Genomic DNA, 15,232 nt, shown 5'->3' with positions numbered 1-15,232 from the left:
ATCAATCACAACGTGTGATCCACACACAGACACCAGCGGATCACTAATCAATCACAACGTGTGATCCACACACAGACACCAGCGGATCACTAATCAATACTCAACGTGTGATCCACAAACAGACACCAGCGGATCACTAATCAATACTCAACGTGTGATCCACAAACAGACACCAGCGGGTCACTAATCAATACTCAACGTGTGATCCACAAACAGACACCAGCGGGTCACTAATCAATCACAACGTGTGATCCACACACAGACACCAGCGGATCACTAATCAATACTCAACGTGTGATCCACAAATAGACACCAGCGGGTCACTAATCAATCACAACGTGTGATCCACACACAGACACCAGCGGATCACTAGTCAATCACAACGTGTGATCCACACACAGACACCAGCGGATCACTAATCAATCACAACGTGTGATCCACACACAGACACCAGCGGATCACTAGTCAATCACAACGTGTGATCCACACACAGACACCAGCGGATCACTAATCAATCACAACGTGTGATCCACACACAGACACCAGCGGATCACTAATCAATCACAACGTGTGATCCACAAACAGACACCAGCGGATCACTAATCAATCACAACGTGTGATCCACACACAGACACCAGCGGATCACTAATCAATCACAACGTGTGATCCACACACAGACACCAGCGGATCACTAATCAATCACAACGTGTGATCCACACACAGACACCAGCGGATCACTAATCAATCACAACGTGTGATCCACACACAGACACCAGCAGATCACTAATCAATCACAACGTGTGATCCACACACAGACACCAGCGGATCACTAATCAATCACAACGTGTGATCCACAAACAGACACCAGCGGATCACTAATCAATCACAACGTGTGATCCACACACAGACACCAGCGGATCACTAATCAATCACAACGTGTGATCCACACACAGACACCAGCGGATCACTAATCAATCACAACGTGTGATCCACACACAGACACCAGCGGATCACTAATCAATCACAACGTGTGATCCACACACAGACACCAGCGGGTCACTAATCAATCACACCGTGTGATCCACACACAGACACCAGCGGATCACTAATCAATCACACCGTGTGATCCACACACAGACACCAGCGGGTCACTAATCAATCACAACGTGTGATCCACACACAGACACCAGCGGGTCACTAATCAATCACAACGTGTGATCCACACACAGACACCAGCGGATCACTAATCAATCACAACGTGTGATCCACACACAGACACCAGCGGATCACTAATCAATCACAACGTGTGATCCACACACAGACACCAGCGGATCACTAATCGATCACAACGTGTGATCCACACACAGACACCAGCGGATCACTAATCGATCACAACGTGTGATCCACACACAGACACCAGCGGATCACTAATCAATCACAACGTGTGATCCACACACAGACACCAGCGGATCACTAATCAATCACAACGTGTGATCCACACACAGACACCAGCGGATCACTAATCAATCACAACGTGTGATCCACACACAGACACCAGCAGATCACTAATCAATCACAACGTGTGATCCACACACAGACACCAGCGGATCACTAATCAATCACAACGTGTGATCCACAAACAGACACCAGCGGGTCACTAATCAATCACAACGTGTGATCCACAAACAGACACCAGCGGATCACTAATCAATCACAACGTGTGATCCACAAACAGACACCAGCGGGTCACTAATCAATCACAACGTGTGATCCACAAACAGACACCAGCGGATCACTAATCAATCACAACGTGTGACCCACACACAGACACCAGCGGATCACTAATCAATCACAACGTGTGATCCACACACTTGGGGTTCAGTTACTCCTCAGACGTCTTCATCTGCTCCACCGCATCCAACACCATCATCATGTTAAACTAACGGAACGAGCTTATATTCAGTTCACTGTACTTAAAACATCTATTTCAGTCACATCAATTTTATCTTATTTTAACATCACAGTAACAACTGACATAAATCTAATTTTAATTTGAAAGATGATTTAATAACACTTCCTCCAAGTGTTGTCTCTCAAATATTAGTTTAAATGCTGCTTGATCTGTGCAGATTTCTCTCCTGATTCAGACCAGAACACCTTTTCACTGGAGGAAGTGTTATTATGGATTATAGACTCATATTTGAGTTAAAAACATCTTAATGCTGGATGTTTCATCTTTTGTCTTCTTCAGATGTTCACTGATGGACTGAAGTGCTGTGGATTATTGTGATGTTTTTATCAGCTGTTTGGACTCTCATTCTGACTGGACTGGATTCACGTCTGTTTGTGTGTCAGATCAGGACAGGCTCTAATTCTCATCAGTGTTTATAGTGCAGATCAGTTGGCCTTATATATTGTGCTATAAAGCGCTATGACTAGCAATTAGCGGCGAGCGGAGCGCCACGAGAGCACAGTGTAAATGTGAAGTAGTGCATTAAACTGAGTCATTAGACACTTATGAGGAAGAGCACTCAGATCCTTCATCAGTTCTGTACAGAGATCTGAAGGCATTATCATGAAACACAAACCTACAACAGTTCCTGTGCTCCCTCACTCATTACCAACAAATACTTCATTCATAACACTTATTAAAAAAGCATCATAATATAGTATTTCATCTCATGAATAGTCCCAAATACATTTAAAATTACCACTTATATTATAATAAATTATGTTTATATTTTAAATGTATATCTAGACTCTTTATTTAAGATCTGTCCTTTATCTTACTACTTGATTGTTCCTATCTGAGTGTTTTTGCGAGGCTAATGTCAGTTTCACACGTAAGCTGACTGGAAAACCTTTTACATCTGAAACATTATAAACCAATCAGTCATATAATCCAATAATGAGATCTTACTGCTGTTTGAAAGATGACAATCCTCAAGGAGCGGATTATAAAACCGTTCTCACATGGAGACTGTGTACGGTCACTTTCCAGTAAAACACCACTCTAAGACCTTAATGTCAAGATATCCATGGAGTTCATACTGTTATAAATCATACTTTTATAAAACAGGCGAGTATTGTAACCGTCACATTTAATCATGAAATAATATACTGTAAAGTTAAAGCCTTTAAGTTAACTTATATAACATATTATAAAGACAGGCTTTTAATAAAGTGTCCCTTTTACTTTCACACTGTTTTGTACATGTTTAATTAATCTGTAAACCTGTTGTGCAGCACTTTGTTTACCAAAAAAAATAAATACATGTTTAAGTTTTATTTGATCATATTTTAATGTTTGATGCATTCACTTTATTAGCTCTGTTTTTGATCAGTTTGTATTAAACCATAAAACAGTGAACCCAGCTGACAACAGACAACACAGAATTTATGACTTAAATTTAACAGAGCCCTACTATCATTCAAATATTAGTTTAAATGATTAGTCATACTTCTGATTATTAAAATATAAACTACATGAAAATAATAAAATACAATAAAAATAAACACAGATATTAACCACTGACCTCCGTGTCAATAATAGAGCGCAGACGCATTTATGAATGTCACTTATGATAATGACACTCAGCTATTTTTCCAAGAAGGATAATTGCACTGAATCAGTGGTTAATAGGCCGAACCATTAGCCCAATCTTTGTAAGTACTAACAGACTGGGAATCGTAATAATGTTTTCTGGAGAATAACACAGTACCTGGTGGGCGAGCTCCAGCAGCAGAGGGGCTGAAGGACGAGTCTTGGCTTCGCTGCGGTACCTTCATTACACACAGAACAACAGAGAAGAGAGTCAGCAAGCCAGGACATGTCAGCCTCCCTGATGGATTCAGCCTCTACGGCTCCGAAACCCAAAGCAGACGAGGCCCATCATTAACCTCAAACCACAAAGCCCTCACAGATCACCAGCAGTAACGCAGCTGTCCTTCAGATACCAGCGTGTTTGTTAAAGTCAGGTCATCTGGTTTCATCAGATTTGGTTTTTGGGAGAATAACAAACAGCAGCGTCCCACCTGAGCTTCTGTTTTAAGGCTGATGTATCTCCACCTCCAACAAGTGTCCATGACCTTAAGAGCCTTCCGCTTCAATTACTCCAATTATTAGCAAATTAAAAAAAAGTTTAACTTAAGTTTAAAAGTAAAAAAAAAACTACAGACTATAGAATATATATATATATATATATCACACAAGCAGTCTCAAGTCTCTGGGGTGTATTTGTAGCAATATCCAACAAACCATTTGGTCAAAATTATACATTTTTCTTTTATGACAAAGTCATTAGGATATTAAGTAAAGATCATGTTCATCAAGATATTTTGTAAATGTCCTACTGTAAATATTTCAAAACGTAATGTTTGATTAGTAATATGCATTGCTAAGAACTTCATTTGAACAACTTTAAAGATGATTTTCTCAATATTTAGATTTTTTTGCTCCCTCAGATTCCAGATTTTCAAATAGTTGTATCTCAGACTAATATTGTCCTCCTAACAAACCACACATCAATGGAGAGATGATTTATTCAGCTTTTAGATGATGTAGTAACCTCCATTTTGAAAACTAACACTTATGACTGGTTTTGTGCTCCAGGGTCTCATATATACACACTCATTTTTTATTTATATTTCAATGCAAATGAGAAATATTAACTATAACTGAAGATGTGACAGGGCAACTCTGACTATGTTTGATCGCTACATCACTCCCAGACTTTAATTTTATAATGTGAAATAAAATAATCATAATAAACAAGGACAGTAAATGACTTCTAGATATATTTGAAAGATATGCTTTATTTCATTCTCAACTGGTTTCTTGAGTAATTGACATGAGGGATGTTATGTGTTTGATGTATTGTGTATAAACCGTATTCTCATGAAGTCATGTATTGGTGAGAACAGATGATAAATATTCAGGAGCAGAAGTGTCTAAACACTGGACTGGATCACTGCATTAAGAAGCCACGTCATTGTTCAACTTTAAAAGTGTTTCAGGAATATTGAGATGTTTCTCACCTCTGATAATATGCTCTGATCACGTCAGGAGCGTGATGCCTCGGCATGCTGCGCTTCATCCTTTTCTGAAACAGACACATCGGAGCAGGAACTTCAACCAATCACACTTATATATCCTGTGTATGTTAAATATCATTAATCAGGCAGTGTATACACACACACACACACAGTAGTGGGTGTTTCTGGCTTTGCTTTAACATCTTAATATATCTGCATGGCTATCAGGAGTACTTGATGTTATTTATATGTGAGAGCAAAGAATTCAGATGAAGTGAGGCAAATACACCTGGATCTGAACTAAACTAGACCAGAGGAGGATTAAATGATGTTCTGATCTGGAGTTAGACTGATGTGCGTCTGACCTAGCGGTTTTATAACATTGATCAGACTGTTTTGAACTCAGTGCTTGAATCATTTGAATCTGTTTCACACTCATTCATGATATGAATCAAATGGTAGTTTGGTTCGAGTCCACTAACTTACAAAAACGGGAATTAAAATAATAAACAGCTGCACATCACAGAAATAAATTACACTTTAACAGAGATTCACACAGAAAACAGCTGATTTACACTGTAATATTTCACTGTTTGTACTGTATTTTCAGAGATGCAAACAGGTAAGGTGAGGAACATGCTCCTGGAAATATATATATTAAGATATTTGTTTTACACGCTCACATAGTTGCTTTAGGGTATTTAAAAAATAGATTGATATATTTTTATTAATTTTTCACCAAAATATATATATATATAAAAATACAACATTTTACAGAAATAGAGATTGGATATGTTTGGTCAAAATCCCATGCTATAAAAGGTTATTTAAGACAATACTGGCTGATTAGACCACATCTCAGACCCTCAAATACATCAAATATTACCATTTTAGACATAGTTACTTAAGTAAAGAGTAAAGAAAATGCTACCAAATACTACAAAACGTACTAGCATCTGCCAAGTGGTATTGATCAGTGGTACTTGAGATCAGTGTAGCGTTTCATAACTGAATATAAAAAGGTAAGCCCAGTCCGTGACGGGCCCAGGGTCTCTTCCCCTTATATCCTCGTGTAGGAGCGTTGGGGTCAGGTGGCCCTGCACTTTCATTTCCTCTTCTACTAAAACACAGTGACTCCCGCTTTCCTTTCTAATGTGATTCAGCGGAGTCTTAACCCGAGGACAGCGAGAGCGGCGCTTAAAAACAACTTGTTTAAAAACTACAAGAGTAATTCATGGAGACTCAGCGAGTGAGTGACAGCTGTCGGCCGGATGATGAATGGCTCTGTTCTGTGCCATCGATCATCATCGCTGTCAGACGCCCAAAGCGCTCGAGACAGCCCGAGTCAGCAAACATTTAGCACACCGAGCCACACTGCACCGGGAAATTATTATTGTCAGAATAATAATGGTTTAGCATAATTTATTACAGGTCCAGCAAATAAGCAGCGGCTCGATGTTATTAGACAGATGGAAGGGCCGGGCTGGCAGAGGTCCACCGAGACTCAGGCGATGTGTGTCTGTGTGTGTGTCGGCGAGGGGAATCCTCCAAACAAATCACAGAGTTGGCAGTTCAATTACACAGAAATAAGGGGACATTCATCATTCAATTAGGCAGCTGTCAGGCCGCACAAAGGAAGAAAACTTCTAACCTGGTACTCCTGGGAGAAGATGCTCAGAAGAGTGGACGGAGGAAGACTGGAACAAATAAAAGAGGGACAAAGTTAATTACCAGAATGCATTGCACGCAGACAAAGAAAGAGGAGTGATTCAAAGCCTGTAATCTGCAGGAACATGGAAACAAGTGTGGCAAAGCTGGTCAGATGATTGTGTGAGACACAGAGCACCGGAGGAATATAGTGTCACAGCTCAAGACCTCACTCACACAAGCACAAGACATCTGTGTACCTGAAGGTTTCTCGCTCCTAAATAGTTCATTTTAAATGGTTCTTTATAATGTGTACTGTGTGTGTTGTTATTTCTGAATAAATAAATGTGTACATTTAAAATAATGGTTTTCTGTCTTCGTCATGTGACACTTAAGACTGGAGTAATGGCTGATGAAAATTCAGCTTTGTGTCAGCAATAAATGACATTAAGTAAATTAAAATAGAAAACCAATTATAAATTGTAAAAATATTTTCACAGTACATATTTTTTGCTCAAATAAACCTTGATGAGCATAAGATACTTCTTTCAAAACATACACACACATATATATATATAGAGAGAGAGAGAGAGAGAGAGAGAGAGAGACAGACACACACAGACACAACTACTAAACTATATTTGATTTGTAGTACATTTGTAATAGCACAATAGTGTGTGTGTGTGTGTGTGTGTGTTTGTGTGTGTGAATGATAAATCACAAAAAATTATTCTTAAGAATGTTGTTTGAAATAGTTGAAATAGTCTGTCACCTTTTAAATTTTGACTTTCCAGGCCTTAAAATCATACATTTCCCTGAAATTTTACGTTCAAGGTTTAATCGTACCTGCGACCAGCTACATTCCACACCTCTCTCCTCGATCATGTAAAAATCAAGACAAAAAAGCCACAAAACAAGAGTTTACGGAGTTTAAAGTCTCTTCTGCACAAGTTCTGAATTCTGGAGGAACCACAAATGAATTTTGAGATTACATCCAGATCAAACTATGAAATATTCCTGATGACTGAAACTAATCTGCTCAAACCAGTCACTAATATACTAACATCTGATTAGTCATCATCATTTCCTGTTTTAGATTATATTATTTCCTGAATTATGTTCTTTTTCTTCTGCATGTTCTCTAATTTGACTAATTTGGCAGCTAGTTTTTCAAATATTATAATCAGTTTGTTTTCTCTAAGAAAGATTAGAAAACAACAAATATTCAAGTCAGTGAATATGCATTTATGGCCAAAAAAATGAGCAGCACGTATTTAATCCATTTCTTATTTTAGGTCATAACTTTATTTTTTCAGAATCACAGAAGCATCTGTTTATTTGAATGTATAAATCCATGTCCGTGCACATGAATCATACGGTGGTCTGCTGGCACTGACACTGACGCATGAGTCCCGCCAGCAGCTGGGCTGTTTGGGATGATGATGATGATGGCTGGAGTTTGTGGGATATCAGGAACATTCCCCCTGCAGCCCATGGCCTCTCAAAGAGGAGTCTTTCATGGCAGGAAGCTGCGTTCCCAAGGGCCGCTCAATTCCACGGATGGCCCTAAGCTACATTCATCTTCAGCGGCGCTCAATGTCAAACACCTGCGGAGGACGTGCACCTGGAAAACAGATCCGACGGGAATATCCCACACTCCAAACCCTCATCTGCTCACCTCAGCGTCTGAGCTGCTCTTGGTGCTGATTGGACAGAAAACACTACAGATGCACCAATTGAATGGCCAGGGACTATAATTAGCCAGTTTTCTCCATGAACATCCGTTTTGACGTCACACTTACAGCAGGGGATCAAGAGAAAGAGATAGACTCGTGCAAAATAAAACAAATGAGTGCAACAGCACTCACAGAAAGTTATAGATGCATACTGCGGTAAAAAAATAATATATGATTTAGGTACACAGCATTGCACAACCAAGATATTTAATCCGAATATCAACGCGATTGCAATGTGAGGCTTAATTTATACAGTGGTTCAATAAACAATAAGTTAAAATGAAGTGACTTACATTTTAGAAACAATATTGACTATTCGCTCAACTTCACTGATGAAAATTGTTCCAATTAAAGCCAAGCAACACAGCGGTGCTTCGTTACTGAATGAATTCACGCTTTTGAATGAATCAAGTGAGTCAATGATTCAGAAAGCCATTCAGAAAAGAAATAATTTCCCTAATTTCTGAATGAATCTGCCATTTGAACGTTGAATGACTGACTAAATTACTAAGTCATTTGTCGCCACCTACTGTACACTGTAAAAAGTAATTTTTTGAATAAAAGATAGCATCAGTTAAGTAAATTTTACAAACAAATAATATTTTGTCTTTTTACTTTAAAATATCACGTTTAATTCAATAAGTTACTTGAGGTTTCATTTATTTTACTTAAATGCATGAGTAAATTCAAATGGAACTGCCTAAGTAGAAATTAAAGTTACAACTCATAAGTATATTTTACCTGGAACCGTTTGTTATGTTTACAAGGATTCTTTAAGTAAATATCAAAGTTATGATCCCATATTTCACAACATGCAATGTGGCATGAATAATTAAAAATGTACACTGTTTTATGGTTGCTTTTGTTGTTAGTTGTTTAGTTGTTGTTTGTTTTAGTAACATACTGTTTTGTGACACCTGGAGTTTATTTTCTACTCAAAATGACCCATTCATACTCCAACACTATTGACTGATTGTTACCGTCATTGTGTGTGGTGTACCAAGTATTGAAGTCTCTGTGTTCATTTGGCTATTCATTTTATTGAGTGAGCATATTATCTTGAAGGATAACAGCCTGTCTACATGCTCACTTGCATGTTTACAAGTGAACCACATGCTTTAATGGCATTGTGGTTTTCCAGTGTTACCTTGTTAAATTGTATAAACTTACAGATTTTATTTAATTCAATGCTTAAGTTTTACTTAAAATATATGAGTAATAACATCCAAAAATCCATATGCCGGTGACTGCCTGCCGTGCAATAGACGCATTTTGCAGCATTAAAGGGGTCATGTGATTTTGTTTAAAAGAACATTATATTGTGTATTTGGTGTAATACAATGCGTTTAGTTCAAGTTCAAGTCTGCTTTATTGTCAATTCTTCCACATGTACAGTACATACAGAGAATCGAAATTGCGTTACTCTCAAACCCCGGTGCATACAGATAACTTTAATGCCTAAAAATCTAGATCAAATATAAAATGTAGATATAAGTATACTATAAGGGAATGTTAAAAAAATACATAAAATTAAAAATAAAGTTAAATAAAGCAGCGCAAGGCAAAAGGCAGATAGAGAGCAAATCAATGAAGTGAACAACAATGCAGATAAAAGGTTTTTTAGTGCAAAAACAAAAGCTTATTAAGTCTGATTAAAGTGGTAAAGAGCAGTTATTTGATTTAACTGATTGATGAAGTAGTGATGCCTGTTCCATGGAGAATGAGGTAGTGAGCAGACCAATGCTGCACAAAGCGACTGGTGCATGTCATCGTATATAAGTGGGGGGTGGGGGGTGCTCTCGATGGTGCCTCTGTAGAAGGTGTACATGATGGGGGGTGGGGCTCTGGCTCTCCTCAGTTTGTGGAGGAAGTAAAGACACTGCTGTGATTTCTTGGCCAGTGCTGCTGTTTTCAGTCCAGGAGAGGTCCTCTGTGATGTGCACACCCAGGAACTTGGTGCTGCTCACTCTCTCCACAGTCGCACCGTTGATGGTCAGAGGAACGTACTGAGTGTGTGCTCTCCTGGAGTCTACAACAATCTCCTTCGTCTTCTCCACGTTCAGAGAGAGATTGTTGTCACTGCACCACTTGGCCAGGCGGCTCACCTCGCTCCTGTAGTTTGTCTCATCTTTGTGGCTAATGAGACCCACTACAGTCGTGTCATCTGCAAACTTAATAAAAAGGTTGGAGTTGTGTGAAGTTGTGCAGTCATGAGTCATCAGAGTGAAGAGGAGGGGGCTCAGCACACATCCTTGGGGGGCCCCAATGTTCAATGTGATTGTGCTGGATGTGTTGCTGCCGACCCTTACTGCCTGAGGTCTTCCAGTAAGAAAGTCCAACAGCCAGTTGCACAGCGAAGTGTTGAGCCCCAGCTGAATCAGTTTGTAAATGAGCTGTTGAGGGATGATTGTGTTGAATGCTGAGCTGAAGTCAATGAACAGCATTCTGACATAGGAGTCCTTTTTGTCCAGATGTGTGAGTGCTGAGTTGAGGGTAGTGGAGATGGCATCATCAGTCGAGCGGTTGGACCGATATGCAAACTGGAAGGGGTCCAGGGAGGGGGGGGGGCAGACTTGATGTGGTGCATGACTAGCCGTTCAAAGCACTTCATGAGGATGGGGGTAAGTGCAACAGGACGGTAGTCATTGAAGCAGGATGGAGATGGCTTCTTCGGAACTGGAATGATGGTTGTAGTTTTGAAGCATGTGGGAACAACAGCCTGACTCAGTGAGATGTTGAAAATGTCTGTGAAGACATCAGTGAGTTCTGCTGCTCTGTCTTTTAGTACACACCCAGGGATGTTGTCAGGGCCCGGAGCTTTGCGTGCTTTGATCCTGCTGAAGGATCTCCTCACGCTGTCTGGGGTCAGCGTCATCACCTGGTCAGAGGAGGTGGAGTCTTCTGTATAGTGGTGCTGTTTTGTTGCTCAAAGCGAGCGAAAAAGGTGTTCAGCTTGTTCAGCAGAGAGATGTTGCTGTCACAGGTCCGTGGTGGGGGCTTGTAGACCGTAATGGTCTGTATCCCCTGCCACAGGTTCCTAGTGTCTCTGCTGTCACTGGATTGATGAGCTATCCTCCTGGAGTGCTGTCTCTTAGCCTCTCTGATGCCGCCAGACAAGTTGGCCCTGACTGTTCTCAGGCCCACCTCATCTCCAGCTCTGAAGGCAGCGTTCCGTGTCTTCAGGAGTCTGTAGACCTCCCCTGTCATCCACGGCTTCTGGTTGGCCTGGACAGTGATGGTTTTTGTGACCGTTACATCATCAATACATTTGTTGATGTAGGCCGTGACAGTCTCCGAGTACTCCTGGAGGTCAGTGGTGTTATTGAATGTGGCAGCCTGCTTAAACATGTCCCAGTCAGTTGTGTTGAAGCAGTCTTGAAGAACCTCTCATGATTCTTCTGGCCACACTTGAATCTGTTTTTGAACTGGTTTGGCGACTTTAATGAGCGGTCTGTATGCAGGCATTAGCATGACAGTGATGTGGTCTGAGGCTCCGAGGTGGGGGAGGGGGAGGGCTTTGTAAGCTCCTCTCTGTGTGGTGTAAACAAAGTTCAAAATGTTATTACCTCGTGTTGGAAAGTTAATGTGTTGGTGTATTTTTGGAAACACACTCTTTAAGTCAGCATGGTTGAAATCCCCAGCTATGATGAGAAAAGCATCGGGGTGTGCTGTCTGCTGCTCACTGATTTGTTGGTACAGTTCATTTAGTTCGTCATTCCTGTTGCTGATAATGTTGAACGTGGGAATGTACACCGAAATTAGCAGTATAGCAGTATATTCCTTTGGCAGATAGAACGGCCGGCACTTAATATTCATAAACTCCACCAGGGGTGAGCAGTGTTTGCAGATCACAACAGTATCGCGGCACCACGCGTCATTGATGTAAACACAAAGCCCGCCGCCGCGGGTTTTTCCTCCCGCGACGAGAGCTCTGTCCGCTCGATAGCACGTCAGCTGATCGAGCTGAATAGCGCAGTCTGAAACGCTGTTGCTGAGCCATGTTTCCTTGAACACAAAAACACAGCAGTCTCTTACAGTCCTGAATTGAGCGTAGTAATCGAATGTAGTCCAGTTTATTGTCCAACGAGCGTACGTTAGCCAGTACGATGGTGGGGATAGATGGCTTGTGTGGGTTAGCCGTTAGCCTAGCCCGGATACCTCCGCGCTTACCCCTCTTCTGCTTCCTCTCACACCGCTTGTGGCGCCTCTTCTGTGGGTGAGATGCAGTAGTGGGGGTCGGTGATGGTGAAGGCCTCTGTAGCAGACCGAGATCCCGCAGCTGTTCCACGTGCATAGAGTTTAACTGTAAAAATGCGGTTCTACCGCCATCTTGTATTATGTGGTTTAAGAAAACATTATTTTCCACCTACTGTACATTATTGTTTCTCCTCTATGCCCCGCCTTCTGAAACGCGTAGATTTTTACAAAGAGTGTGGTTGAGTCTTAACTTTTATAAAGAATATATCTTTAGTCTTGGCAACTTTGCAGATCTTCTTTATGCACCAAGAGCTTGCTTGAAAATCACATCATATGACCCCTTTAAGGTTAACAATCGATTAATTGATTGTTAATTTAAACGACGATCGATCATGGAAATGATTGAAAATTGACATCCCTAACTAAAACTCAAATCAAATCAAAATCCTAAAGTGTTGAGTTAGTTTTGGCAGTGAACAAAGCCAGCATGAAGATCAGAGAACATTCCAGTCACGAGCGACCGGCACACCGGCCAAATAACAGCATTAGGTGAACATATCAACACTGGACCTTGACCAGCACACTCACACATCTGTTAGGATTCAGATGGATTACTCCATATAATGATCCTGATTAGGGCCTAATTGCTAAATCTTTAGCCTGTTGAGTTAAAAGGAGGTAAACTGCCCTTAATATCTGTGAAAACAGATCTGTGTCAAACAACAGGCCGAACTTTGAATTATGGGCTAGTTTAGACTCACCGTTTAAGGTCTGAAAGGCTTTTCCAAAACTAAATACATCATCAGATGAAAACGAGCTTTGAGAGGCTCTGCATCTGAATCACGATCTATACTCCTTCAGCAAACCAACTCCACACACATTCACTACAACACACACTACTGATCAGACGAGTGCATTTCTCATGTTTCTGAAAGAAGTCTCTTCTGCTCATCAAGGCTGCATTCATTTGATGAAAAACTACAGTAAAAACACTGAAATATTATTACATTTCTAAACATATATTTTTTTTAGGCCAAAGAGGGCGAAGTTAAAAATCATTGTTCTCATTTTTTTATTTACAAAGATAATAGAATGACTAAGATACACATTACAGCTACACATAATATAAAAATTAAAGGAGTCATGACCCACAATTTTCACTTTTCCACGAGAATCAATGTATGTTATGATTGCCTAACGATTATACACTGGCCGGGAAGCCGATATTTAAAAGTGAAGCGTTTGTTTACCTCAGGTTTTGTAAAATAGCCCACGTGCACGCGCACTCAAATACGAGATTTTGATTTTCTTCCCCGTCTTGACGTCAAGACGGGGCAGGATATACCATATATGGACACCGCAGCAGGAAGCTCGCCCTTTCCCCTCTCCCCCTCATATTCAGTCGCGAAAGACGCTGGAGTAGTGCACACGTGAGTTGCTCTGTGGTTGACTGCCAGAATCAACATGTAAATGTGTTTTCTCTACCAAGAACGGACCTAGCTATCAGAGACCAGTGGATTAAATTCATTTTTAATGACGCGGTTCCTTCAACCCTTCCACTGGCTTATCGTTACGTGTTTGTGCTAAACATTGTACCCCGAAATCCTTCACAAATTTGAGGCAATATCAGGCGAAGTTGGCATCGAAGCTCGGGAAAAAAGCGCCATTCCAACAAAATTACCTGCAATTGAAACGGTAAGACTGTGTTTTTATTGCTCTACTGTGTGTAACAAACAGCATCTAACTGCTAATGCAGCTATTGTATGCTATTGCGTCTGTCACTAGACAAATAAACAAAAGACTGGAGGTGAAGTAATTATTTATGTTCCCTGTAAACGGACTGCAAAAACTGACTTTTGACTGCATTATAATGATTTCTTAATTCAGAATATGATCAAGATTGCGTAGGTTGATGTGTTCGGGGAATTTGCCAGTTAATAGTAACATTTAAAGCCCCTTAAATGAACGAAATGACTCGAAAAAAGATTTGTTCATTTTGATGAACGACTTTGAACAAGAGAGTCTGGCGTTGCCAGATTGGGTGTTTTTCCGCTACATATTAAGGCCGGTTTACGGTGTGTTTTAGGTGTGTTTTCGCCTGGAAGGCTTTATAGAAATCTGGCATCCTACTGAACGAGGTTAAACTGAGAGAGCGTGGCGTTCACAGACACCAGAATGAACGACTTCACGGTAACGTTCATCAGGCAGTAATGCGGTACGTTCAGTTCATGTTCGCCCAAAATATGAACGAGTTCATGAACTATCGTTCAATGAACGCGGCCAGGCACAACTCTGGCAGGAGCATTAGCTCTGAGGTATGGGGAATGGCTGCTAACGTACTTTGCAAAAAACAAATGACTGAGATCATCATGAATTCGGTTATTGATTATTTATTGCCTAATGCTTACATGAGGCCCCGTCTAGTTTGTGTGTGTGCTGTGCTCACGTCTCATATGAGTAACTTTATGTGCGTAGATAGTTCATATACATGTATGTGTGACTAGTACTTAGTATATATGCAAGCGTGTTTCATATGTGTGCGTGAATGAAGATTGATTTAAGCCCTAAACGGCGCTGGCCGGGAAGCCGGTCGCGTTCATTCACAACTTGCGCCATGA

General features: G+C 40.6%; 1 protein-coding gene across 2 annotated transcripts in view; it reads right to left on the bottom strand.

Annotated features, from left to right (window-relative positions):
• Positions 1 to 15,232, bottom strand: part of cdin1 (CDAN1 interacting nuclease 1) — a 116,216-nt gene that overhangs the window by 73,219 nt on the left and 27,765 nt on the right. For both annotated transcript variants that reach the window (XM_059520940.1, XM_059520941.1), the window contains exons 3-5: positions 6,686 to 6,731; positions 5,038 to 5,102; positions 3,723 to 3,783 (exon numbers count right to left, since the gene is read on the bottom strand). In XM_059520940.1, coding sequence (XP_059376923.1) covers positions 3,723 to 3,783; positions 5,038 to 5,102; positions 6,686 to 6,731 — 172 coding nt within the window. The remainder of the gene's footprint in view (positions 1 to 3,722; positions 3,784 to 5,037; positions 5,103 to 6,685; positions 6,732 to 15,232) is intronic.

This window comes from Carassius carassius, chromosome 32, assembly GCF_963082965.1.
Source record: "Carassius carassius chromosome 32, fCarCar2.1, whole genome shotgun sequence".
Taxonomy (NCBI): Eukaryota; Metazoa; Chordata; class Actinopteri; order Cypriniformes; family Cyprinidae; genus Carassius; species Carassius carassius.
The sequence above is the reverse complement of the archived record's forward strand: the minus strand, read 5'-3'. Positions and strand labels throughout refer to the sequence as shown.